General features: G+C 38.6%; 1 protein-coding gene across 1 annotated transcript in view; it reads left to right on the top strand.

The window, feature by feature from the left end:
* The window catches only part of c2cd3 (C2 domain containing 3 centriole elongation regulator), a 67,296-nt gene that overhangs the window by 18,198 nt on the left and 21,472 nt on the right, over positions 1-27,626 (top strand). The window contains exons 8-27 of the mRNA XM_007891305.2: positions 132-312; positions 1,319-1,494; positions 1,815-2,030; positions 2,351-2,460; positions 3,269-3,387; positions 4,152-4,280; positions 4,957-5,508; positions 6,409-6,560; positions 8,029-8,272; positions 9,273-9,456; positions 9,995-10,178; positions 14,854-15,026; positions 16,180-16,315; positions 16,874-17,142; positions 17,979-18,071; positions 18,193-18,807; positions 21,232-21,570; positions 22,980-23,118; positions 24,176-24,240; positions 25,855-26,048. Coding sequence (XP_007889496.2) covers positions 132-312; positions 1,319-1,494; positions 1,815-2,030; positions 2,351-2,460; positions 3,269-3,387; positions 4,152-4,280; positions 4,957-5,508; positions 6,409-6,560; positions 8,029-8,272; positions 9,273-9,456; positions 9,995-10,178; positions 14,854-15,026; positions 16,180-16,315; positions 16,874-17,142; positions 17,979-18,071; positions 18,193-18,807; positions 21,232-21,570; positions 22,980-23,118; positions 24,176-24,240; positions 25,855-26,048 — 4,270 coding nt within the window. The remainder of the gene's footprint in view (positions 1-131; positions 313-1,318; positions 1,495-1,814; positions 2,031-2,350; positions 2,461-3,268; positions 3,388-4,151; positions 4,281-4,956; positions 5,509-6,408; positions 6,561-8,028; positions 8,273-9,272; positions 9,457-9,994; positions 10,179-14,853; positions 15,027-16,179; positions 16,316-16,873; positions 17,143-17,978; positions 18,072-18,192; positions 18,808-21,231; positions 21,571-22,979; positions 23,119-24,175; positions 24,241-25,854; positions 26,049-27,626) is intronic.

The raw sequence follows: 27,626 nt of genomic DNA, 5'->3' as shown, positions 1-27,626 counted from the left end.
ATAATAATCCTTACATTTGCTATAGCGCCTTATCACATCGTCGAGACTTCTCAAAGCGCTTCACAGAATATACTGTATTGACTGTATATTTTGTGGGTGAAACTATTTATGGACTATACTGACTGCTGTTGTTGCAATGTTTTGTGTACAATTGATGCCCGCAGTGTGGATTCAATTCCTTTCTACCACTGGGATGGTACAGGCTCCCTCCCAGATTCTTTATCTGCGGGAAGTGATGCATTTGATGAAAGCGAGCTGAATGATCCTCATTACGACCAGAGCCTCCTGGAAAACCTCTTCTACAAGAATCCTGTGAGTCATGTTGTTGTTTTATGGGGACCACATCCCAGTAACTATTGCAGGATTATTAAAATTAAATGAGCCACACTAATCCCGGCAAAGTAATGCCTTTGCTTTGACTAACAATCACTTGTTGCTATCCCCTACAAATTAACTTTATGAAGCCACACACAAAACAGTGTGTAGCATTTATGCTCCTATCTTTAATTTTGTGAACCCTTGCTGTACACCATCCTCTAAGCAGCAACTGAAATTGCTACTAATGTCAATAAGAGGGATGTACTAGACAGACTCGTTTGACTCTCCCTGAAATTTATCATTGCTTCTTTGTGCTTGACTATGTGAGGGAACTGAGTAAATAAGTTTGTCAGTCTGGCTCAGCCGGTAGCAAAAGATTGAAAGTTCAAGCCCCACATTTCCTGACACTGCAGTGTTGTGTACATCTCCTTCTGTTCAACCAATGAAGGACGTTAGGCAAACATTTTACTGGGTGCCAGATGTCATCATTGTTCCAGCTGACTGTATTAAGGATCTTCATACTTAGATTATCTCTGTTGTGCGCTGTTAATTAATATATGTATATAATCTTTACATTTGACAGAGTATTTGTGGCTTATGTTTTGGTCGTAGCAAATTTATTTTGAGAAGCTAGCAGAATTTTGCATCTGTGTTATATAGATGCTAACAACGTTCATTATATTCACATTTATAATCAGTGGCAATCTGAACTTGCATTCTGTCACAGCCTGGCAAATTAGAGTACTAGTTACTCTGTCACTCAGGCTCTTAAATTGAACATTCTTCTCACCTGAACTGTTGAATTGAACTGAATAGCATTTATGTGGGTTAAGATTCAAGTGAAGTTCCCAAATTCTCCCAGATGTAAAGTGATTTTGTTTTATACAATTATAGGCAATAAAGACCCTTTTAGGCAATTAAAGTATAGTACTGTGAGATTTTCATGAATGCCTGTTGTATTGATCTGATTTCTTATCAATTTATTCTTGTTTGTATGTAGAAGTATGAAACCAGCTTCAGTGATTGTACCAGTGAAGAAGAGGGGAGAAACGCTTTGGAGGAAACGCCAAACACACGATCACTGAACAGAGCTGGTTCCCATAAACACAACAGACATTCCTACTGTGCTCCAGGTTCTGCTAATCTAAAGCAACAAGAAGCACAAAAGAATGACGGGTAATTTATATTTCAACAAGATTTTAATGCTTGATAATCTCATACATATCTAAGACTAGTTAAAAGCTAGTTTAAAAATGGTACTTTCTGTCTTGTGTTTTTTACGCCTTCCAGGTACTTCATAGAATTATACAGCACAGAAGGAGGCCATTCGGCCCATCGTGCCTGTGCCGGCTCTTTGAAGAGAGCTATCCAGTTCAATCCCACTCTCTCCCCATAGCCCTGCAAACTAGTCCTCCCCAAATAATTATCTACTTCTCTCTTAAAAGTTGTTATCGAATCGGCTTCCATTTGACTTAACCTTTGTGTGCTACCTACAGTTCCCATCCAGGGCAAGATGTTCCTTTGCTTGATAACCAGCAAGCAGAAATACATGCTGTGGATTTGACGATGGATAGACTGACGCTACTGGGTCGCATTTACCTTGCACGAGTTGTTATTGAAACACTAAAACTTCCTTCAGACAGCGCACAAACAACTCCAAAACAGAAAGGAGAAAAGGGAAAGCCACCTCGACCTGTTACAGCAAGAAAATGGTAACGGTTCTATTTCTGACATTTCATATTATGCGACTTTTGCAGTCTACTTTAAATCCCATCATTTGTTGACTCTAGTGAAATTTCTATAGTCTTATAAAATGCCAATCCTGGCAGTAGACAGATGACATTGTGGAGAATAAAGAGATAGATTACAATAGATATATAGTTTTTAATATCTTTAGAACAGGAAAAAAACTTTGATCCCGAAAATAAAAAATTCTCCTGTCAGATTTGCTGTGTGACTAACTTGAATTCGCTTGGACAATACTAGTGTACGTTCAAGCATGACATACTAATTTTCATTTGCGTACTCTTAGCACTTACTTTGTGGAATACCACTTTCCAGTGGCCACTTCTTCAAAAGGTGGAGGTGTTTCCGTAACCACTGAAATTACTCGAGTGGCTTCGAGCAAGATTATAAGAGGAGGTAAGAGGAATAATAATAATAATCATCTTTGCATTTGATATAGTGCCATATCACGTCGTTGAGACGTCTTAATGCGCTTCACAAAATACATTGTAAAATGGATTGACTGTGTATTCTGTGGGCAAAACGTGGCTGCTAATTGCACAAAGCAATTGAAATAGACACGTATTGAAAGCATTTTCAGCAACTTATTACAAATATTTAGAGCTGACAGTAAGACAGAGATTGTTTAGATTTGTGATTTGATTGTATGATGGCTTCCACAACTTTGCCACTTTATGTAGAATAGACCTGAATGTTGGATGGATGAAAGCTCAGTAGTTTGGAAAGAGGGCGGAGGGGAGAATGGAATTTATTAGAGGTTTGGGAAATAGGAGAAAGCTCACCTTAGCCTCATTTACTGCTCCAGTGAACCTCTTGCTGGATAAATAGAGAAGGTGACAGAAAGAATGTTTTGTACTATTCGTGTGAAAAGGAGTTTCATAACAATTCATTTGGTATTTAATGGTAATATTGGAGTTTCCTGTTTTCTTTGGTGAGTTGGATGTCTGACATATGCAGAACCCATCACCATGCTTAAAAGTATTCAATTCAGATAGAATTCCACATGTGGCTGTCACCTATTCAAGGAAATTTCCCTGTGTTTGGAATGCAATGTGCACTTTCTCCCTGGAGATATGCATTCAGCTTACAGATTAAATGGAAATTTAAAGAGGAAGTCATTTGAAAGAAGAAATATACATGTTGAGGGTTTTTATTGTATATATTTTATTTATAATGCGTTATTATTAATTCGTGTGTATTACAGTCGTCAAGTTCCAGCAGCGGTTTGTTTTTCCTGTTAGTTTTGGTGGTTCAATGATCGAACGTTGGTGGAACTCAAACATTTTGTTCAAAATTTATTCCAGAAAAAATACTCAGAAAAAGGTAAGTGTGGAATTACTTTTTAAAAATAATTGATTCAATTGGTATTTATTTGACCAGATTTCTTTAAAATCAATTGATATGGTATTGGGCATCTGGTCAAGCTGATTCAAAAGCGGTATGATTCACATTTTACTTTAAGCTGTAAAACAGAATTGACTCGCACATATTGTCTATTTGTTTTGTAAGAAATGGTTTTCTTTTTCAGGATATCAGTGGCCCCAAGGTTTCTGAGAGTTAATCCCTCCTTAAGCTTTTCCTGTTCAGTTTAGGTCTTCTGTTTAGCCCAGTGAAACACTTGCTCGCTCAATACATTGGAGGAAATGTATATTGTAAGACGAGAAGGATATATCTTTCTAAAGAGTTGCTGCTTGGGAATGGAAAAGGGTTTATATCTCATACTTATGGTTAGCGGAGTCAAACTTCTAGTTTGTTTTAAGCTTTTTTCTCTTTTTTAATTGATTGATTTAATATGCTTATTTATTCTCCTGATCTCCTTGGGCCACTTATATGCTGTGATCAAAAGCACAGATCGCTGAGTGGCATCACACATCATCAGCCGCTGCAAGGAGAGAATAAACTTAGCCCAGCGTTGAGACACGTACTGAGTTTCCATCTTTCAGACATCCAAGTAAATTACTCTTAAAGTACACAATGTTATAAAAAGTTGCAGTAAAAAAACGATTTATGATGCATAAATAACTTGTCGTAATGTTATTTGGCTGAGCAATTCTAACTGGAATGTTTGTCTTTTGTTAAACGAACAGCCCGTTCTTATTGGTACAACCAATCTTGCACTTCGAGCTGTTATTCAATCCAATCAGTTAAGTTTAACCAGTGAATTGCCTGTGGAAATGGTGGAGGATAATGATGAGAAGAAGATTGGTCCTTTAAAGGTACAATATTAGAAATAAGAATAGAATAGTGTGGATATGACAATATGCCATTATTTTGGAGTCAGCTGGGTGTGTGACACTTGCAGAGATCCATCACCATGCTTAACAGTTTCCAAACCAGTCAGGGTTCCATATACGTAATGCAACCTACATAATGGAAATTTCCTTGTGTCTGGAATGGAATGAACACTGGAGGGATGCACCCTGCTTACCTAATTCCGGAGACTATTAGGCTCAGGTTGGCAAGAGCTAAGGTTTGTGACCTCATATGCTTATGTGCATTGGGGTAACTGCTGGAAATAACCAGCTAAAACTGGACTGCTTTCACTTGAGAGCGCTGTTTGGTCAAGCTTCTCACTGCTTGTCCAGCTTGGACCACCTTACTTGTTAGTGGTTAAGCTTGTAATGTCAGCCTCAAGATCAATTTTGTCTCCTGTATTTGGGGATAATTGTTGAACATCCAATTGGAGAGATAATAAAATGTTTCTGAATGCATAAAAACAACTATTGTTAAAGAAGCTATTTGATCTAGTAGCGGGGTTCTAAGAATTAATAGATTTATATACCTATATATATTACCTATAGAATGTGCTTAATTTCCTCTGTCATAGCAGCATAGAAATGTACGGTCCACCTAACCAGTCCTATATTACAAGTTAGTTTATTTCTCCCTCAGGTATCTATTGAGCTTGCAGCTGATAACAAAGATTTCACCAATGTTCATGCAAGGGCAGCTGCCTCTCCAACAGCTTCTTACGCTGTGTCCAGCCCAGGGCCGATGTTAATGCCAGTGTCCAGCCCAGGGACGATGTTAATGCCAGTGTCCAGCCCAGGGCAGAAGTTAACACCAGTGTCCAGCCCAAGGCCCAAGTTACCACTGGAGCATGGAGGTGTTAACCAGCCAATAGATGTCCACTCTTATAGTCTCAAAGAAAATCACTCAAAGAAGCAGATACCCAGAACTTGTATCACGCAATCTCCCCAGCCCTCTGCTGTGACTGCAGCAAGAAGTTTAATCAGACAGTTCAATGCTACAGTAAACGAAATGGAAGGTTTATTATTGCATGTTCTACTGATGGTGCCTGACGGCAAGGACTTCTTCACTGGTGTGGGCAGTTATCAAGCACAGTGCAACGTCTATTTAAAATGTAAACTTTTCAGCACCGATGAAGCGACTCAATCCCCTGTCAGCTGGAGCACATCCCAACCAATATTTAACTTCTCACTGGTAAGCTTTTTCTTAAGTTAGAGTTTCTACAAGTAATGGATGAAATATGATTTAGCCATTGCCTAAGGAAATAGCTATTAATCTATAATGACTGTTTAAAATGCAAGATCCACAAGATGATATAGATGCTTGATAGAAATAATACAAAACACAAAGTCACTCCACTTTACAGGATATCCTGTGAAGCACTTTGAGATGTCCTCCCAACATGAAAGGCACCATATCAAATGTAACAACTATTACAGAGTAGTACAGAGCTTTTTGACAGATAGCGGATCTAAGTACAAGAACAAAAACATGATGTACTTTGTAGGTGTGTGTGTCTGCTTTGAGTTAGCACAGGGTGTATTTAGCTCCTGCTAAACACCTTGGTAAAGCTCCCTACACAAGCTGTAGACCATCCAGACCACTGCAGCCCATGTCCTATCCCACACCAAGCTCCACAAGCCTATCACCCCTATCCTCCGCTTTATATCCTCCACCCAGTTTGTCCCACCATCGATGGGTGAGCTTACAGCCAGCCATTCTGCTCCCGCTCTCTGGAACTCCTCTTTCCCCATCCACACCCCCACCACCACCCGACTTGGGTGCCCAGAAGCTATATAAAGCGCATTGAGACAGTCTCTTGACATGGAAGGCATTATATAAATTAAATTATATTGTGTTGCATTTCACAGTATTTCTGTTTTTTGTGCTGGCTACATTTTCAGTTCCTGCTGACATGAGTGTGGGTTCTTGTTGCTGAGTGTGATACAAATTGTTTCATGAAAATAGTTTATTGATTCTGTGCAAATAATGCCCAGGGTCTAAAGGATGCCTCACTGTGGAAGCAGTGATATTTTGTTCAATTTCAGCTACAAAGTGTAAAAAGCTTTTTCATGTGTTTTTTGTATTTACCAGGTAGCTCCTGTCACACTGAGTTCCAGGTTGCTTGAGGGGATGAAGAATAATATGATGGTTATAGAGGTCTGGAACAAAATAAACAACTCGGGACAGGAGAAACTCCTTGGCCTTGTGAAACTTCCTCTTCACCAGTTTTACATATCCTTTAGGTAAATCTTATCCACGAGATGAAAGGAATTTTTTTGTTTAAATCCATAATTTTGCTTCTCCCAAATATTAAACAATACATAGAAACATACCTTAAATGTATTATATTTAATTACTTTTATTTCAACATACATTTGTTTAGTATGTGCAGATGGTAAAGACTGGGACTTTATACAGAGAAATCGCCTTCATTGACATTTGATTTGCCAATATAACAATCTGCAATTTTAGCATAAAATGTTATTCCACAGAAGGGGGTAATTCAGCCCAACATTCCTGTGCATTATCTCAAAGTACTATCCATTTATTTCTGCTCCCCTGCCCCTTCCCTTTTTATATTTAGAAGTAGTCGAGGAGGGAGGTGACTTAATGCACAGACGTTTCAACAGGGTTTGGGGTAAGGTACGGTCTGAGGCAGGCAATGTGGTGGAGGTGGAGGAAAGTGGTCCTGGTCAGGGACCAGGTGTGGTGTAGAAATGACAGCTGTGGGTCTAACCTGATGCCTAGGTTGGCCCAGATTCATTGAGTCTGAGGGATAGGCCGCAGGCCAGAAGACGATGACAGGAACCAAGGAGTAAGTTTTCCGTACACATTCAACTGCAAGAAGCTTGCGTTCATCCAGGCCCTGATGTCTGCAAAACAAGATGACAGAACATCGGCGGAAGTTGCAACTGGAGGAGAAGTAGTTTTGTTGGCATCCTATATTTTTATATATATTATATATATGTGGAAGTTGACCTGTGGATGACAACGCCAAGAGGGAGCATGCAGATAGAGAAAAGAAGGGGGCCAAGGATGGAGCCCTGGAGTATGCCACATGTGACCAGGTGGGGGCGGGAGTATAAAATGTTTGTGTAGACTAATTAAAGGCAGTTTGTTAAGTTGTACTTGAACCAGGCTAATGTGGTCTCACTAAGGTGGATGAGGGAGGTGAGGCGATGGATGAAGATAGCATGGTCGACTCTCGAACGAGGTAGAGAGGTCCAGGAGGATGAGGAGACAGAGGGAACCCTGGTCACATAGATGTCATTCATGACCTTATCAAGCCCTGTCTCTGTGCTGTGGGCTGGGTGGAAACCAGACTGGAGGGGCTTGTGGAGGGAGAGGTGTGAGCAAAGCTGGTTAGTGGCAACTGAATCCAGAGCTATGGCAAGGAAGGAACTGAGTAGGAAGAATCCTTGCCTCCATTGACCAAAAAGATTTGAAAGTAGGACCCACAACTTGCTACAAAGAGTGTGAAGTAGGACTTGGCACAATCTAACAAACCAGATGGTTACCTCCTATATGGTGTCAATTCCCTTAACATGGAAGGATGCAGGCTTATTTTTGTGATTTATTAAATCTGTAAAATCAAGACGACTATTTGAGATTAACTGAATATTAATTGCTTTAAAAAGTTAAACAAAAAATGGCTTATTGATGTTGTTGCTTTTAATTTGCGATATTAATGTTTGTTTGTTTTGTACAAAGGGATCCCAAAATTTCTCATCTATTGCTGCAAGCTCAGTATCCTGTGGTTGCTGTGGACAGCTACATGCCATTGATGGATGTTTTCACAGGCAGTCAGAGGGGTAGTCTGCGGGTTCTGCTAGCCATGGGAGAAGCAGATCAAATAATAACACTTCAGAGGCTAAAAAATGATGAGGGAACTTCTGTTGCTGGTTTCCAGCGACTACCTCATTTTCTAGATCAAGTTTCATCAGTTTCATCACAGGTTGGTAGATTGTTTTTCTCTCTGGGGAAACACATGAACTTGGACTTGAGTAGGTGGTCTGGAGCAGGTACTGGACGTTGAACTTGATAATGATAATAATCCTTGCGTTTGATATAGCTGTGCACAATTGGCTGCCACTTTTCGCCCACAAAATATACTGTCAATTCACTTTGCAGTATGTTCTGAAGGGCTTTGAGATGTCTCAATGGCGTGATAAGGCGCTATATCAAATGCAAGGATTATTATTATAGTGTCACAAAGCATTTCACAGAATATATTGGAAAGTGAATTGACTGTATTTTCTGGACGAAACACGGCAGCCAATTGTGCACAGCAGGGTCCCTCAAATTGTTGTGTATACTTAACAACCATACTTTAGTGCATTTTCACGACTGCTTTTTTTTAACATTGTGATTCCTTTCGATCTTATTACAAGAGTTAAGAGTTGCCACTATCTAGCTTGTCATTACCTAGACCATTACAGCATTATAACAGGCAAGCTTTATTGATTGCTTTCTTCACCTGAAACTAAATGTAAATGTGCATACTTTATGCTGTTCAATAGCCTCCTTGAGCCTAACTGGTATCCTGCACTATGTATTTTGGGAAACGCAAAATACTGCAGATGCTGGAAATCTGAAATAAAAACAGAAGTCGCTGGGAATGCTCAGCAGGTCAGGCATCATCTATGGAAAAAGGAAAGTGAGTCATCGTTTCGGGTCCATGAACCTTCATCAGAACACGTTCTCCATAGATGCTGCTTGACCTGCTGAATGTTCCCAGCGACTTCTGTTTTTGTTTCTATGTACTTTGGGGCCCTTTATCTAAATGTTTCAATAATACCCCCCTAGTACCTCATTGCACTATGAATTTACAAAACGAAAAGGAAAACAACAATCTGCATAGCACTTTTCACTTTGGGAAGATGTCTCAAAGTGCTTGGCACTGCTGTAAGTCTAACCACAGTGTTCTAATATAATGGCAATGCTTATTTTCTCAGTTGGTCAGAGGGGAGAAAGCAACAGCGATGGAGCATGTATTTGAGGTTAAAGTGGTCAAGGTTAAAGGATTGACTCCCTTGCAGTCCACCATCTGGGGAGAGGCAGACTGCTATGTGCAATACTATTTTCCAGCTCAAGACAGTGAAATGGATGGCATAGCTGAGGCTTCTCTGCCTGAATGTGGTAAGTAGGTTTATATTCCAAGTCTTGATTCAATAATCTGCAGTTAGGACTCACTGACTGTCCAGCGTCTTGGGACGTCCTCCCGATGTGAACGCTATACAAATGTAATTTTGTATTGTGTGACACCCATTTATATCTCCCTCTTCATTTATAGGATGAAATTTAATTCATAGAAAAAAATGTGTTTAACTTTCCATTTGTATAAGGACACTTTAAATTTTGCCAAGATATGATGACCATAGATTAGAATAATATGCACTTTTATAAAACTGACAAATGTTTAGCCTATCTATTACATAATAAGGCATGTGTCCTATGCATATAGCTCAAAGATTGTGGTTTCAAATGTTATTGTCTGGATAATGTATAACATAATTGAAAGAGTATAACTGTGTCACAATGCACTGATCGTGAATGAGACTGTTTTGATAAGCTCAGACTTTTGGGGAATTTAGTTTCGAATGTAGTGGTAACTATAGTTGTATAGTTGTTGTATAAATTGGGTTAGATTGTGATTACACGTCTTGTTTTTCTGTAGGAATGATCTTAAAGCTTTGTCGAACAGCAACCACATTGTGTGTGCCAGATCCCATATTTAATGACAGTCAAAGTCACTCCCTTCTGGTCCCACCGGACATTCCAGTACAGAGAATACTGCTAAATATTTGCTCTAAGCAAGACTTAGTAGGAGGAGGTGGTATTCAGTTTGAAGTTTGGTGCAGGTAAGTACTTTACACAGAAAGCAATTGACCTTTGGGAACAGAACATTCTATCAAGTTCTCTTTAAGCGTCAGTGGTTAGAGCACTCGCTTTGCAAGCGAGAGACCTGAGTTCAATTCCAGGCAGAGGGCGAAACCTTGGGCAAGTTTCCTTACTCCACACACCTAATAATAGTCCCTCCAAAACAAAACAATAATAAATTGGTCATTTTCAATCTACGACGGTTTGTGGGACATTGCTGTGCGCAATTGGCTGCCGCGTTCGCCCACAAATATACAGTCAATTCACTTTACAGTGTGTTCTGTGAAGCGCTTTGGGACGTCCTCCCGACGTGAAAAGCGCCATATCATATGCAAGGATTATTATTATTAGTAGTAGTAATCTTATCAAGTTCAGCAGAGAAATTGCCAGCTCATTGTGTGGAATGTGATCTTAAAAAAAACTCTTGAGTGTGTTCTTTCACAAAAGGTTTGGGAGTATAATAAAGGAGAAAGGTCACTAACTATGATATAGGTATATCCTCGACCTAGCCTCAAATCCAAACATTCAAATCCCTCTGTGGCGTTGATCCATCTTATCTCTGCGACCTCCTTAAACCCTACTAACCCGGTCATTCTCTCCACCCAGCAGCCCCAACCCATGTTCCCCCAACCCATCCGCTCCACCATTGGCAGTCGGGCTTCAATGTATCTGCTTCCGCTCCCTGGAACTCCATCCCAGAGTCCTTCAACTTGCTCCTTCCCTTTCCTCTTTCAAGTGCCGTTTCAAGACCATCCTCTTTGACCTCACTTTTGGCCATCTTTCCCCTCTCACCCCAAAACCTTTGTGATTTTAGGAATGTTTCACCTCTTTAATATTTAAATTGTCACCAACTTCAGGGGAAGACTGGACCAACCCATTTTTTAAATGCTTGTGGTGAGGCGTTCCATGATGCTAAAACAAATACGAATTATAGCTTTTTTAAAAAAAGCTGCTCCAATATTAGGAATATATTTTTGCCGCTGTTAACACTAACAACAACTTGTACAGGTCCTTTCATATAGAATGAATGTATGAAAACTTACAGGGAATGTCAAGCAGGGAGAAATAAGGTTGTTGTGCTTAAAGCATTCAAAAAATTGGGAGGGAATTGAGTCAGGAGAAATAATAAATAATAATAATTCTAGCATTTGATATAGCACCTTATCACCTCTTTGAGGATTCTCAAAGCGCTTCACAGAATATACTGCGCACAGCAGTGTCCCACAAACATTGAGTTATCAAATTATTATTCTTTTAAGGAATTATTACCCCGGAAAAGCAATCCATCACTCAGCTAACTACCAGGTTCTTGCTTACTGTTAGGTAAACAGAGGAGTGTGGAATAAGGAAATGCGCAACACGCCAGAGTCACAATAGCCCAAACTATGAATAATAAATATTTAAACGTTTGCCTACAAAATACAATCAATTCACATTACAGTATGTTCTGTGAAGCGCTTTGAAACGTCTTAAATTGACTTACATGTGGGTAATATAATCTTAACGAAGTAATAAGGTGCTACATCAAATGGAAGGATTATTATTATGATGCACAATAAATACATTGTCTTTTCTATTTTAATAACTTTTTTTATTATTACCACTTTTATTACTTTAATCTTCAGTTTTCTCTAATCTAATTTTATCCATATATCCATTTCTTAAACATTCAAAGTACTTTGTCTTATCTGATTTCTTGGAATTGGCAGCAACTTCAGATGAGATTTGTCTTTGATTTGATGATTTTTGGATGAGTTTTGTTTTGCTAAAACTTCAAACGACTTTATACATTCAGCTAATCTCAAGCTCAAAGTAAAAGGATTGGCTTGGTTATGCCATAAACTGCACCTAGTCAATCTCAGTCATATTAAAAATGTATTCAATCCAGATAAACTGCGGTTGAATGGGTATAATCAATGAAACACTTCTGAACCTAGGAACCTAAGAGCTTATAGGATCTAAAATATAGATCTGGTCGTCTGACGTGTCATAAATATCGTAATGCCCTCCAACCAATGTCTCTGCCATAGTACTATAAAAGCTAGCAATGGCAAGTTAGCCTCGAGAGTAACAGGACAGAGATTAAAATAATAATTATAATAAATTGATCACTCAATTCACGATTGTTTGAGGTACACTGTTGTGCAATTAGCTGCCTCGTTTCGCCCAAAATATACAGTCTATTCAGTTTACAATATATTCTGTGAAGCGCTTTGAGGCGCCTCGAAGACCTGATAAGGTACTATATCAAATGCAAGTATTGTTATATCAGATGCAAGTATTACTACCAGCCACTGATGTTGAAACACTGGGCACAGTCCAAAGTGACTAAAATACTATACATTCCTACATTGTGCTCCAGTTTTTTTATCATGTCTGTACAATCGACGAAAGCTGTGAATGTAAAGGATAAAAAACATTATTGTTCCTTCGTAAAGTAGACATACAATAATGACCTTATTTTTCTCACACTATTTGAAAAATACAGACGAGTTCAGTTAATCATGTGCTTTAATCTCCTACATCTACAAAAGATAAATTGGATCTGAAGTACAATTCATATTTCCTAAATGTAAAGAGATCTCTTATTGGCTTGTTTCAGGCTGGTCTTTGAGGGAGGGCTGCATTATAATATAATAATAATAATAATAATCCTTGCATTTGATATAGTGCTTTTCACGTCGGGAGGACGTCCCAAAGCGCTTCACAGAACACACTGTAAAGTGAATTGACTGTATATTTGTGGGCGAACACGGCAGCCAATTGCGCACAGCAATGTCCCACAAACAGTCGTAGATCTATTAGACATTCTGGATCTATTAGACAAATAAGTGCCTAAAACTGTTCCCTGCTTGTGGTATAGTTCTACAAAATGTATAAAATGCCATTGTGGCACTTGAAGCGCTCTGGGTCGCTACCCTGTGTGAGGGGCACTATATAAATGTAGGTTGTTGTCATTGAAGATTGTAATAGAATAGAAATACAATAGAAAAAGTATCAGTCACCCTTGTGGAAATTGCAGTATTTATCTTAGCTACAATATTGTGTATTTCAGTGTTGGCTATTTTTGTCCAAATTTCTCAAAAAAAAACAAGACTCCTTTTAATTGGCTGATATTGATACTGCATCTCAAAACATTGGGACTCTCGACAAGAGCCAAATAAATCAAGACATTCACCTGTACCTGCTTTCTCCCTTTGTCTAGAAGAGAAAAAAAATAAGAATTTGGGCAAATTTTGTTTTAAGGGTAATCTCCTTCAGGAAAACAGGAGGCTATTTTACTCATTTTAGGGCAGAAAAGCAGGGCATTTTAATCCCTTTTCTCCACCCTTTTACTGTATCCCATATGCCAATCAAGAATGTTCTCAAGATGAATCATTTCAATTAAGTCAACATTTTTGGAAAAAAGGTTGGGTAGGGGAATACCTGGTTCAATGGTGGGAGAGAAAGATTTAATTGTTTCTGTATACTTTTGCCACAAGAATCACGAGTAAGTAAGGGAAAACCGGAAATCAGTTACATTTAATTGTATGTAACCTTAACACTCAGATAATTTGCAGCCTTCTCAAACACAATTGCTTCGGAAAGATTATTAATATGAATTGTAGAAAGATTCTCAATATGAATTGTGCTGAAAGTTGCTGAGGGAATTGGATGACCTTGCCACCAATTTTAGAAAATAATTTATCAATTTCTCTTGGCACTCTGATAATTCATATCTTTAAGGATCTTTAGCAAAAGCAATCTGCCAGTTTTTATCAATTACCTTTGATGTATTCCTCTAGAAAGTTATTATAAATCAGATAAAACATACCTACAATGTCGCACAATGATTGTTAATCGACCAAACTTTTGACCACTTAAATTATAGTGACAAAGTGGATTTGGTATAACTATAATTCCATCACAACTATAAACTTTCCACCAGTCAATTACAGGATCCACACTTGTACAATAAACCAGAAGATGAAGTCTAGAGACCATAAAACCACAGTTTATAAAATGCATTGTGGACTGTAATGAAATACAACGGTGTGGAATATTTGATTCATAGATTCATCCTTTTAGTTTAATGAAATGACACAGTAACATAATTTCAGGTAGTGGGTCAAAGACTCCTTTGATGAATTAATTTCTATATCTAATAGAGATTGAATCCTTTTAGTTTACTGAAACTTGCCAGTTCCTTTTGTCTGCCATCCTTTTACTGAAAATATTTCTGCTCCATTCCTCTATTGTTGATCATATTTTGAAGTTATGTTACTTTTGGACCGCAAAATATCTGCCCTCCTATGTTTTGAAATCAATCTGGTAGTTCCACACTGAATTCCCACCATTAACTGAATATGCTTTTTGAAATGAAGACTGAAACTCCACTGAGTAATTGAAATGTAGTTTCATCAAGTCGCCACACAAATATTTCTCTTGGATTACACACAGGAAACGGGGAACTTCAAGGGTAGTAACCACTGCAAAGTCATAAAAAAGTTTTTTTTTTAAAAAGTAGAGTGGGGGCATAGTGGCCACCAATTGTGGAAAAGAGGGAATGAGTAGTTGACTAGAATTGGAAGAGCTGAAGGCATGGGGTGAAGGAGAGAAGGAAAATTGTAATGAGGATGTGCTGCATCATTTAATACACTTGTTTTATTTTTTAAGGTATTATTACCCTAACGTTAGAGACCAGCTTGTTGCTAAGGCTATCCTTCCTTTGTCCAAGCTATGTGCTATGGTGACAATGCAATACCACAAAGAGGTTGGAATTCAGACCTTCAGTCTTCCTCTGATACCTAGGTCAGATGGTGTTGATGGGCAACATCCACATCCTGTAGGTAAGTGAAGCTTTTAATTCCCCTCCCTGTCACATAATCTGAAATAGACAAGTTAATGCAGAAACATCATAAGTTATCACAAGATTGGTTCGAATGAAGAAAGCTCTTCGGATCATCTGATCTCATCCGTCCAGAACACCTGTTCTACTGCCCTCCCAACTTTTGATGCAGTTATGGAAGCAATGTCCAACGAAAGGACTTGAAGTGGTCCAATAGGATACAAAAGGGACAGATATAATGTCTGTTTTATGGTACTGGAACAATTTTGAGAAACCCAGTGGTGAGTAATGATCTACTCACATCATTAGCAACCTGCTAAAAGACTACAAGAGGAGTTCGGATGAGGAAGACACTTTGGCCCATTTGATCTAATTCTTCCAAAATAGTCTAGCTCTTATAGTATCAAACTATTTTTTAAATGAGTCCAACATCCTGCTCTCAACCACTCATTTTGGTAATGTGTACCATTCATTAATTCCCATTAATTCAGTCATTAATTTACTTTTTAGATAAAGAAAATACTTCCTGGTTTGGGTTCTGAAATTACCTTTTGAGCTCTTACCTGTGACTTTGTTCTGCTATCGTACTGCATCTTAAATCATTAACTATGTCTAATTGAGTTCTGAAATATGAGCTGGATCCACCGTAGCTACAGCCAAATAAGCAATCTTTGAACAACTCAATTTGATCCATAGTAATGGTGTATTTACTTTTGTGATATATTTCCTTTTTTCGGGCATTTCTGTATATTTTTTGTGTTATAAATTAATAGGAAGCTATATGTCAGGCTAAGTTATGAATTGTTAGTTTTTTAACTTCTCAAAAGAGCATGAAAGCAGTAAGTCCATATTTATTATTCCAGTCAGATGCTAAAACATTTGGATGTAGCCATTGTGTTACCTTACAAATAGTGAAGTGCTTTAGTGCTGCTGTATATTTTCTTAATAATGCACCTGAAATGACGTGTCTTTTTGTTTAATGTTTAGGAAAATAGTATAGCAAGAAGTCCAATATGATTTTACAGATTAAACATTGAATAATCATGTAACAGCAGTTACCATATCCTTATCCTAGACTACAGAGCTTCCGTATGCTATGAGGATTACATTCAAGGAGCTCAATTTTAGTTTTATGTATTTTATATTTATTGCAGGTTTAATGGATGTAAGTGTGAAATACAGTCATGCATTACAAAAGGCTAAGGATGCTAAAGAAGGTGTAATAGCATCTCGCTCTGTGACCCTGTTAGTACAAGTACACAGAGCTTCAGGTTTACAAGCCGCAGCAAGGTAGGAGACACTGAATTTGTGATAAAATAAATGTTTATGGTTCAGATGATTTACTTCCTTTTAAAAATGTAAGTTGGTGCCATTAAAGTGGGATTCTCGCTGTCAGAGTTCCTTTATAAAGCATTGCAATGTTAAAGAGAATTATAACTGTCTTTAATAGTCTTTTTGGATTTTATTTCATTTGCATTTTTGTTTACTGCGCAAGCAGTCAGCATTTAATTGCGGGAAGCTAGATTCGAGGAGCGACTGAGCTAAGTGATATGAGGGAGCTAAATCAGTAAGCCTTTAATCTGTCAATCCTAGGTACTTGTCTTTTTGCAAGAGCTAATTCTGCCCTATTGACCTGTATGAAGTGGGCATTGCCGAAACGCTGGTAAAACAATTTCACAATTGAGATTCATTTGAGAAAATTGGTTACTAAGAATTAAGAAGTATAGACATGCACTTTGATTAGGGTTTAAGCACTGAAATTTGCATTTTAGATGTCAGTTTGGTAGCACTCTCAAATGAATGGATTGTTGTTATTGATACTGAATTCATCTGTTTCTTCAAATGCAGAGCTGTAGCAGAAAGGAATGAATGTTTCCAATACCAAGCAGAAGTTGGTGTGAATTCGTTCGTTACGCTTCACCTTTCCTTCCTCTTGGAATATGAGAAACGGTGCACTCGGACTGTGGCCCGATCTTTCTGCCCAGAGTTTGGCCATCACACTGAGTTTCCATGCAACCTTGTGATCCAGAGATCCAGTGGGGAGAGTATCAGCTTGGCCGAACTCCTGCAGTCTTCGGAAGCTGTGTTTACCATTTACCATCAGAGAAATACAACAGGTATATACAGAATCCAGAGCTGCCAGTATAGTTGGTAAACTATGAACTGAGCTTTGTGTGCCAGTTTGGCTCCGTTAGTAGTATTCTTGTCTCTGATTCAGAAGATTGTGGGTTCAAGTCCCACTTTAGGATTTGGAGCTAATATAATCTCGGCTGACACTACAGTCTAGTGCCAGGGGTGTGTTTCATTGTTGGAGGTGCGATACTTCAAATGAGATGTTAAACCAGGGTCCCGCTTACCTGTTCAGGTGGACGTTGAAGATCTCATGGCACTATTTGAAAAGAATATAAAAGAAAAGAGACTTTCTCCTGGTGTTCTGACCAACAATCCCCCAAATAATTTTGGTCATTCACTTCATAGCTGATTATGGGATATTGCCTTGTTTTGTACCAATATTGTGATGTTTAGTGTTATACTGATGTTGATAAATTTGGTTCTAATAAATAACATGAGGAAAGCTGCAAGTAGTGTGCAAATGTCCTAGTACTGTCATAGAATCCTACATTCGTCCCATCGTGCCTGTGCCGGTTCTTTGAAAGAGCTATCCAATTTGTCCCATTCCCCACGCTTTCCCCATAGTCTTGCAGGTTTTTTCTTTTCCTATGTAGTCTTCAAGAACGAAAAGAACTTTTCTGCAGGGACAGTATAAATTAGATTCAGGGCGATTATTGATTTATTTAACAATGTCTTATTTTGTAGAGATTATTACTGATATTTTTGAACTTTGGGATTTTAGGTTGCAGAATATCATTATGATATCAGCGTGTTGTATTTTAAGAGAGAGAAGAGTGCAAGCTTCTTTTGCCTATTGATATTGTGGTTTGCTTTTTTACAGCTCAATCAAAAAGGATTTCAGCTGCTTCTTCAAGGGACACTGTGCTGGGGATAATACAGATTCCACTGGGAGACCTACTGACGAAAAGAACAGGTGAAAGGAAACATGTTTACTTGTTTGATAAATGTTGCAGCATTGCCTAATTCTATATTGCATAAGCTTAAAACAGGCTTACAATAGTGTAATCTTAGAATGTGTTTGTGTGTTTTATTAGGTATCTCTGGTTGGTATGGAGTGAGTCTTCCAGAGGATAAAGCTTCTGTTCAGTCTGGTGGGGTTGCACACAACACAGGAGGTGGCGGACTTGACCTTTCAATCACCTTTGCTCATAACAGTGATCGAGACCGTGTCATACAGGCTGCAGCAGCATTGGATTGGAGGTTTGGAGAAAATGGGGAGGAAGATGAAGAGGATTGGCAGTCTACAGAAGGCACTGTATCACTGATGGTATCTATGCCTCGCATATGGCTCCCGCTGCACTGCTTGGTATTAGTTGGACGTACAAATCTACACAAATCTACTTTCTGTTACCTGCGATATAAACTGTATGATAGGGAAGCCATTTGCACATCACTTCAACAACCAGTTGTGACTGGTGACGGGACTCTTGCAACAGTGACCTTTGACCAGGCAAAGAGTACATGCCTGAAACGGAGCCAATCGCTGGACTGGTATCTGACAGAAGAAAAACTAGAAGTACAAGTGTGGGTGACTCATGGAAAGAACAATGAGACTCAAAGGCCTCACGATGCTGATCGCCTGATCGGAGCTGCATATGTGAACCTATTGACCCTAGCAAAGAAATCTTCCCGGAAACTTACAGTTAGTGGTATGCATAAAGTTAATTTAGTTCAACGGTGCTTTCAAATTACGCATGATTTCTGAGGACGATAATACTGCAGATGACAAAATAAATGGGGGTGGGAGTATAAAGCGCTCCGAGGTGCTGCCCGCGTGAAGATCGCTAAATAAATACAAGTTGTTTTTATTATTGATAGTGACTGGATGGAAGCCTCTGTTCTTTAGGTATCTGTGTCAATCATAAATTCAGGAACGCTTGTGAAGAATACCTCAGATACTTCATCTCCTATCTTGTATTTCTTTACTAGGACAATCCAGATGACATCTATTGAGTTGACTGCAGTAGGTTATTTTTAATTTTTAAATGGCTCGCTTTTCATAGCCAATACCTGCTGTCAGCAATGTCGAAAGAAAATACCAGCATTTAATTGGAAAAGATGAGATTAGTGGGCCTGCAAGCCAAAAAGAATTGAGTAGAAAAATAAATTTGGAGATGGAGGGGGTGAGCGCTCGTGATTACTTGCAAGCAATCAGGTTGTTTTTCAACTCACTGATGTTGTAAAGTAATTCCCTGATGATTAATCAGCAAGTGGAATTTTCCAGTGTATTGCCCACATCTCTTCCTCACCTGCCTACTCTGACGCGATTTTTCTGTTGCTATCTTTATTTTCCTCCTCTTTGCAGCCTTTCGTTCTCTTGTGACAGTTTTGGCAATTAAAGCCTCAATTTTGCTGCAAAGAATTTGCAAATAATAGTCAAAAAATGTTCTACAGCAACTCTGTGCACTTCGCAGAATAACTATTTCTCAGAACATTTTGCAGTTGTTTCAGCCCTGGACATTTTCATGTTTCTCAGTAATCATTAAAATTATGTTAAGTTGAACGGAAGATGTTAATCAAGAGAAGGAAAAATGTAGAAAATACAAAATAATATTTTGATCAGGTATTCACTTTTTTCTAACCATTTTATTTCTCTAAATTATAAGAATTAGCTTTCTGTAATTCTACTAAAATCCCACATTCAGATGTAAAATAATCTTTTCAGTTGATGCGCTGCACTTCACTTTGGGAGAATGTCTCAAAGAGCTTCTCAGGATTTACTCTAAATAATATACTAAAGTGCAGTGACTGCATTTTTGGAGGCGAGCGCGGCAGCTAATTTGTGCACAACAATGTTCCGCAACAGACATGCAGTGAATGATCAATTCTATTCAAGGAATTATTGACTGGGATGTCAGGAGAACCTGAATAGGTGGACAGTACTTCAGATTAATATTTATCTGAATGATGGCACCTCCAGCAATGCATTGGAGTGTCAACCTAGTGTATATGAGTTCAAAGTCCCGATGTGGGTCTTGAACTGATAATGTTCTGACTCAAGGCAAGAGTTCCACCAACTGAGCCAGGCTGATCCCTGATATGTACTTTCATTTATCGATAATGACTTTTATTGCAATAAGTAGATTTTTTTGTGACCCTTGGGATTCTTTTTCTCTCACCAATTTTCTCTCACCATCTCCTGAAGGCTTTTATCTCCTCTTCCCATCTTACGAGATGTGATTCCACTAATGCCAAATGCACTCTGGTATCTTGCTCAGAGAGCCATTATTCCTGCGTGAGCCTTGAGTGACTATTGGCAGGCTATGTGACTGAGCACGAGTATTTCAGATGAGCCTGATCTGTCTGGCCTCCAGTAGAGATTAATGGACAGTAAACAGAAGCAGGAAATTTGACTGATTTCACTTTCCTAATGTTGGACCCTAGAGTCAATAGAATGCTCTTCTGCCCTATCTGATCCAGTAACCTCCTGTTAGCTCTTTGCTCCAAGGGAAATGGACACATGACAAGTTATCCGGTGTAGCAATATAGAAACATATAAAAAAAAACTGCGGCAGGGATATTGACAGCATGATGACTTAAGTGATAATGACAAGTTAAGAGGTTGAATTTTCAGGATTATTAACTTATGCTGCTATTATATTCTGGGTTGTAACTGAAATGGAAACTGTCTGGTTTTCCTTCATGAAATCTAGGGGGTTGGATTACTTAACTTCTATGTAGAGGTTATTCAACTGCAAAATGGAACGGTTTGGCATTGTCATGTGCATTTGTGGAATATTTAGAAAGCACTTCCATGATCTCCGCAACCCAAATATTGGTAGTGGAGACAAATTAAAAGCGCCAGGGGCTTAAATTGTGGCTTTGCTTCCAGTTTAATGTCATGATTCAAGCTTCTGGACCTACAGTATAAAGGCGTGATTATTTGACACAAAGCTGGAATCTATACGGCTTGAATATACAGTGCTGGGGATTTTTAAAGAATACTTTGTACAAAAAAGTTTGGAAACGCTTAAAGATTTATTTTTAAAAATGCATGTGTGTAGTAGAGACAGGGCTGGGAAATCCGAGAATGACCAAGTCGCTGTGCTAAACAAATGTTCCTTTTATTGCAGGCGTTTACCCACTGTTTAAGCGAGGCGCTTCTGATCTGTCAGGTGCTGCTCTGAGAGTGTATATCACACTGAATCCAGGTCGTCGTCCGTCTTCTGATGAATACAGTTCCCTTGGACTAAGTCTTGTTGAGGATGATCATGAGTGTGGTGCAAAGGAAGAAGCTGCATTGACCAATGGAAAAGAACAGGAAGGGCTGAAAATTCTCACATGCAAAGAAGCAAGCTCGGACTCTGACCCTCAACCCAAAAAGGTGGCCGATGAGACTTCTGAGGTGGATTTCGAAAGCACGTTTTCAGTGAGTGTTGTAGTGGAGCGAGCCATGCATCTCACCTTGAAAGGTAAAGTTGGTCTTTTTGGTATACAGTCAATTCACTTTACAGTATATTCGGTGAAGCGCTTTGAGACGTCACAACGACGTGATAAGGCGCTATATCAAATGCAAGGATTATTATTATAATAACTGAGATAATACTAGCATCTAATACATTTTCCCTCAGCAGCTGCATGTCAATGATTTTTTTAGGTAATTACATAATTGCAACAGATTGAGCACCTCGGTTTGAGTGAAGAGCACCACACATTGTGAGATTGCATGACTTGGAGCTGCTGCTGTTCTTTTTGAACATTCTCTGCCTTCAGGATATAGTAGAAAAACACATTGAGAAACCATGTTGGACCTCCATTTGGGACATTGACTACAGAAGTTGTTTGTTTGAAGCTCCCATTCCCCTGTGTGCCATCTGGTTCCATCCCACATCTACACATAAATCTTTAATGCTACAGTTATACCACTGCAAGCTATTTTGAAAGTACGTTGAGCAGTAAAGTGACGAAAAGTGGAGAGAGCATATTTATTTCCCACTTCAAAACTGTAAGTGGTGTCAAACGATCTTATTAATTATAATGGTTTTTAAAGATTTAATCATCACAATAATCCTTGCATTTGATACAGCACCTTATCACGTCTCAAAGTGCTTCACGGAATATAATGCAAAGTGAATTGACTGTATATTTTGTGGACGAAACACAATAGACTATACAGAGAATTTTTCTGGAGCTGTTTCTAGATAGAGCAAATTATTGTGCCAAATGTGTGACAGCACTGTACAGTTGCTAAGTTTGGTGACATTCTGCCCAAGCGCACAAATCCTCAGAGTAATCAGTATACCACAAGCCCAGTATACCAATCATCTTTGAGAAAGTATGGTGGGGGGGTCGGGAGTGGAATCTGCCTTTCACACATTCAGTATGATAAATATCAAATATATCAAGTTGGCCCAAAATGCTACTTTTGCTTTGGTCAGCCAGATGTTTGATATAAGTGCAAACCAATTACCATGCTTAAGAGCATTCAAACTAGACTCAGAGAGTTTCATATGTGTATGTCCTCTGGAATGGAATGCACTCTTTCTCCCTGGAGGAACGCACCCTACTTACCTAATTCCAGAAACGTATTAGGTGCGGGTTGGCAAGAGCCAAGACTTGGGAATCCTGATGCGTGGATTGGGGTACTGTGGGAGTCTAACCAGTTAAAACTGTATAGCTCCCCATTGAAAGCACTTTGAAGACTTGATCAAAGATAGTTGATCTTTGTAACTTTGTAGATGGGTATCTGCAGGTAGATGGGTAGGTGCAGGTTATTACTTGTGTAGATATGACTGTATTAGTTGTGTAATGTCTTAAGAGTATTTCTAATTTGCATCTGGTCTCTATCCTTGTATTAAATCATTGTGTGTGTGTTTTTAAGGGAGTCCCTTTGCAGAGCAAACCGAAGTTAAACCCAGCTGCTTTGTGTCATTTGCAACAGCAGACTGTAAGGTTCCTGTAACAACAACCCTCTCAGAAGACACATACTCCCCTATCTGGGATCACCAACAACTAACAAGGTTTGCAGAGCATCATATTTCATCAACTTACTTAGAGTAATTAAAATTTCAAAAGAAATAATGCATTTTAAGACCTGATCAGTAAAATTAACTGTAGTCTCCTTTTATTTTGCCAGCGTTGTTTCTTCAGAAAGAGAGGTTTGTTTGTAGCTCAGAAAAATGTTACTGAAATCAGCCCAGAAACACACTTTGTATCACAACATAAAATCTAATGTGCCAGGATTGAGAAAAACATGGCTCCTCATCCCAGAATCCATTTTCTTGCCAATTATGTCTTTAAATCGTTTTCACTCCCCTACTCTCCTGAACTTTTTGACGGTGTGTGTGTTTCCATGAACAGTGATCAACTTGCCCACGTGGCTGTTGTTTGTGACTGAGCTCAGCAGTGAGCTTTGGCAAGTTACTCAACCCCAGTGCATCAAACCTGAAACTGATCCTGGCCTCTCCTTTGTTCACATCATCACCTGGAGCAGGAACTGCCAGATGGTAATTGGTAGCTGGAATCCTGATTGAATTTATTTTTGCATTCTCCTTCCCGTTCCTCCCCCTTTCTTTCCTGAGGCCAAAGCAACTTCAGCTGAGATCAGCTAACTCAGAAACAGTGCAATTGAACCTGTACAGAATGACCTGCTGCTTGTTCGATAGACTTGCAGATGCCCTGTGGGACCGACTCTTGCCCTGACCAGCTTTTGTTGAACTTGGCTTGTGTTTAACTTGTTTTTTCACTTCAAATAAAACTGACTTAGCATAAATGTAGTTGATGAATGTAATTTTTCCTTCAATAAAGCTCATTTAAATAGTGCCAAAATACTGACGTGAGTCAGTGCCTTCACAAACGGAGGGAATATTGATTGAAAAAAGTAAAAATGAGCATGCCAAACTTACCTATCGCACAAATTTATTGTGTATAAAGGAAATATGATGAGATAGAAACTGGGCTTTCTGCATAGACAGAGCCAAGGTTTGTTTTATCTTTTAACTGAGCTTGAAAGACCACGTGAAGATGGGTAACATAGCATTTTTTTGTTGACAGTAGCTATTCTTCGTACAATTGCAGATTATCCAAAGACTTGCTGTTAGACCCACAGCAAACACTGGTTTTCAAAATCTGGCTTAAAGCAGGTAAATGTCATTGAAATGTTTATCTCTTTACAATTGATTATTCTAGTCATTACTTCATGGCACAAATGTCTTCTTGGTTTTAAAGACATTGTACTGGCCTGACTGTTTATCCTTTAATGTCATTCTTGCTTGTGGCCTTTGTTCAGGTAATTCAGAGGAGCCTTTTTGTAGCCTTTTATTTATTAGGCAAATAAATCTACATATATAATACACTGGTAGAGATATACACAATAAAGGATAGAATGTAAATTTGTGAATGAATAAATTAACAGTACTTTGTTTGCATCTGAATGCCACAGTGTGTAACCAAGATAACAAAGAAATGGCTACCACCCTATAACAAGATACAAATTAATTCATTAAATGCATTAAAGGGGATTAGGTTCAATTGTTCTCAACATCCCTTGGAATTCTATTCACATCGAACCAGACCCACAGACTTGTCCAAAAAAAGTGGGATGAGTGAATTCTTTCCCTCTTGCTTAACTACAATTCAGGTACCCAAGGATTCAGCATCAGTTCAAGCTTTTATTTCAAAAAGCTAAGCCGATTCGTGAATTGAAAATTAGTTGGAAAACAGAATGCAGAGTGGACTAGCTAAAACTACGGTAGAAGAGGCGTGTAGAGTAAGAATTTTGCCCAATGTTTCACCTCACCCGTGAATTGAACCCTGGTCCTCTCGCATGCGAGACAAGTACTCTAACCACTAAGCTACAAGACTCCACAAATGGACAATGAGCTGAGGCATGATGGACGAATTTACGGGTAACATAAGAGAACGTATAAGTAATATATTTCAGCAGGAAGCCTGAAACATACCTACATTGGTGAAGTTATCTTACACAAGGTGGAAATGACAATCAAATGGAACTGAAAGCATTGCTCTTGAGGAAGCCGGCACCAACACGATGGGCTGAATGGCCTTCTTCTGTGCCGTAAATTTGTATGGTGATATTGTCAAATCTAACCAAGTACTGGACTGTCAGCATCTCAATAGCCTATGATTATCCAGATTGTCCTACCCATGTGCAATTAAGCCTAACGTGTAACAGTGTGGATTTGTGGATATCCTGCCTTCAAGATGGTATCAATACGTTTGAAGAAGGGTTAGAGTAAAGAGACTAGAACATTTGGTGACAATTATAAGAACATAAGAAATAGGAGCAGGAGTAGGCCATTCGGCCTCTCGAGCCTGTCCCGCCATTCAATAAGATCACGGCTGATCTTCTAATCTAATTCCATTTACCCCACTATTTGCATTATAGCAATGCAAATGAAGGACATGATGGGCTCTTTAAAATATTACGAAGCATATATATTCGTAATGTGAGCAGCCATACTTCAAGTCAGACTTCGAGTCTGGCGGAACCCATTATGTGCGAGCACAATTTTATTATTTGTTGAAAGTGATATGGTTATAAAATTATGCCTGTAAGAATGTTAAATGAGCAACATTATTTCATTAAAATCATTTTTTTTAAAAGTTTTGTTGGGATGGGAACTTAACGGTACAGGCTTTTCTATTCATGTGAAGTGAAGCTATGACACTTAAAAAGATATTTGACATGACTTTTTCATGGCATACTTCATCTTACTTTTCTTCGTGTGTCCTAGATATTGAACGGATTATTGGGTTTGCTTCTGTGGATCTTTCTCCTTTGTTGTCTGGATTCTTATCTGTCTGCGGCTGGTACAATATCACGGACTTCAGTGGCCAGTGCCAAGGGCAACTTAAAGTGGCTGTAACTCCTTTGGAGAATATTCGTCATCTGAGAACAAAGAGATGGACCCAAACTCAAATACAAGCAGTAGGTTGCATTTTTTTTTAAAATGCGTTTAGTGGGAAAAAAAGTTTTTTTTATCACAAGAGCGCAATTAGCTATCGCATTTCACCAATAATATGTACAGTCAATTCACTTTACAGTTTATTCTGTGAAGGACTTTGAGACATCTCAACGACTTGATAAGACGCTGTATCAAATTCAATGATTATTATTGTTAAGCATATTTTTATTACTGAAGCTACATAGATATATACATTAAGTGTTTTATAATTACTTTGGTTGCATCATTTTTGTAATGTTCAACACTTTACAATTTTTGTTTTGTGAAGATAATATATTGCATTAGTGTAAATGTAATATGCCACTAACTTTGGTGTTTGATTCATATTTGTAGTTGTTTATGTGGAGAGTTCCTAATGCAAGCCAGACCATCAGGGGAATTTGCTGAACAGAGTATCAGCATGTCAGTAAATCACACAGTACAAAAACAGTCATGACGTACTGAGAGCATTGCATCACTTTCCTAACTATAGACAGTTATAATTGGAAAGAAGCCTAAAATATTTGGGTCATCAAAGGGTGAATACGTGGATTATACGCAAAATGTGCTGTGCAATCATTTGTTCAGTTGTGATGATAAGCAAGACAAGTGCCTACACTGAAGCACTTACTTCAATCTACGAGAGGAGGAAATGTTGATTACTGATCCCATATTTTGGCCCACTGTCTCTCTAATAGTTTCCTAGATCCTTTGTCCGGTTTTCCATTATAATATTCATAGATGTGTTAGGTCACGTAGATGATTACTAGGTTGATTCCAGAGAAGAGTAGATAGTTTGGTTGGGATCTGAACTATTTCTCTCCCCTCCCCTCTCTATCTCGCTATTGCAAGTACCTTTGAGGTTCCTCTTCATCTTGATGCCCAGTGAAATGAAGCAACTTCGGAGCCCTGAAAGGAATTTTAAATGTAGTATTTAGTAAATTTCAAGATCCACATAATTAAGAAAGATCATGTGATATAAGGGAAGGATATACTTTGTCTAATTCACAGGCCCAGAATTTTCATTCTCGCCCCCCCCCCCAGAGTCCCTGTTTGCCAGATGCTCAGTGGAAGCCAATTTGAAAATGTATCCTACAGAGAAATGAGAGAAGGGAAAAATAAGAAAGAAAAGGAAAAGAACATTCTGTCCTACTCAAAGTCTAACAGCTCAAGAGGAAGAGTGAACATTCTCACAATTACCACTCAAAATGAGCGGATTTCTATGTTAAAATTGGTGATGGTTATATATAGTAAACTTTATTTTAGACCTCACTATTGCCATCTGGCTGGTGCCCCACTTTCCATTTCTCTAAGGCATGTTTTATATCCTAATTGCACATTTCTATTACTGTGTTTTTTGGATCATTAACCTTTGCTAAAGGCCTCATTAATCGCTGTCCAGTGCCTGTGTTATTAATGCACACATGATGGGTTTGTTGGTTGTTCCTCAGAGGAGTGTATCCAGCTATTCACAGTTGTCTTGTTGATACCAGTTATTTTTCATGTTTTAAAAAGGTACTTACTTGACTAAGGCAATTAATCACCTGGAGCTCATTTATTAG

Source organism: Callorhinchus milii, unplaced genomic scaffold (genome assembly GCF_018977255.1).
Source record: "Callorhinchus milii isolate IMCB2004 unplaced genomic scaffold, IMCB_Cmil_1.0 Scaffold4, whole genome shotgun sequence".
NCBI classification, from domain to species: Eukaryota; Metazoa; Chordata; class Chondrichthyes; order Chimaeriformes; family Callorhinchidae; genus Callorhinchus; species Callorhinchus milii.
Note: the sequence above shows the minus strand (reverse complement) of the source record. Positions and strands in the feature narration are given on the sequence as shown.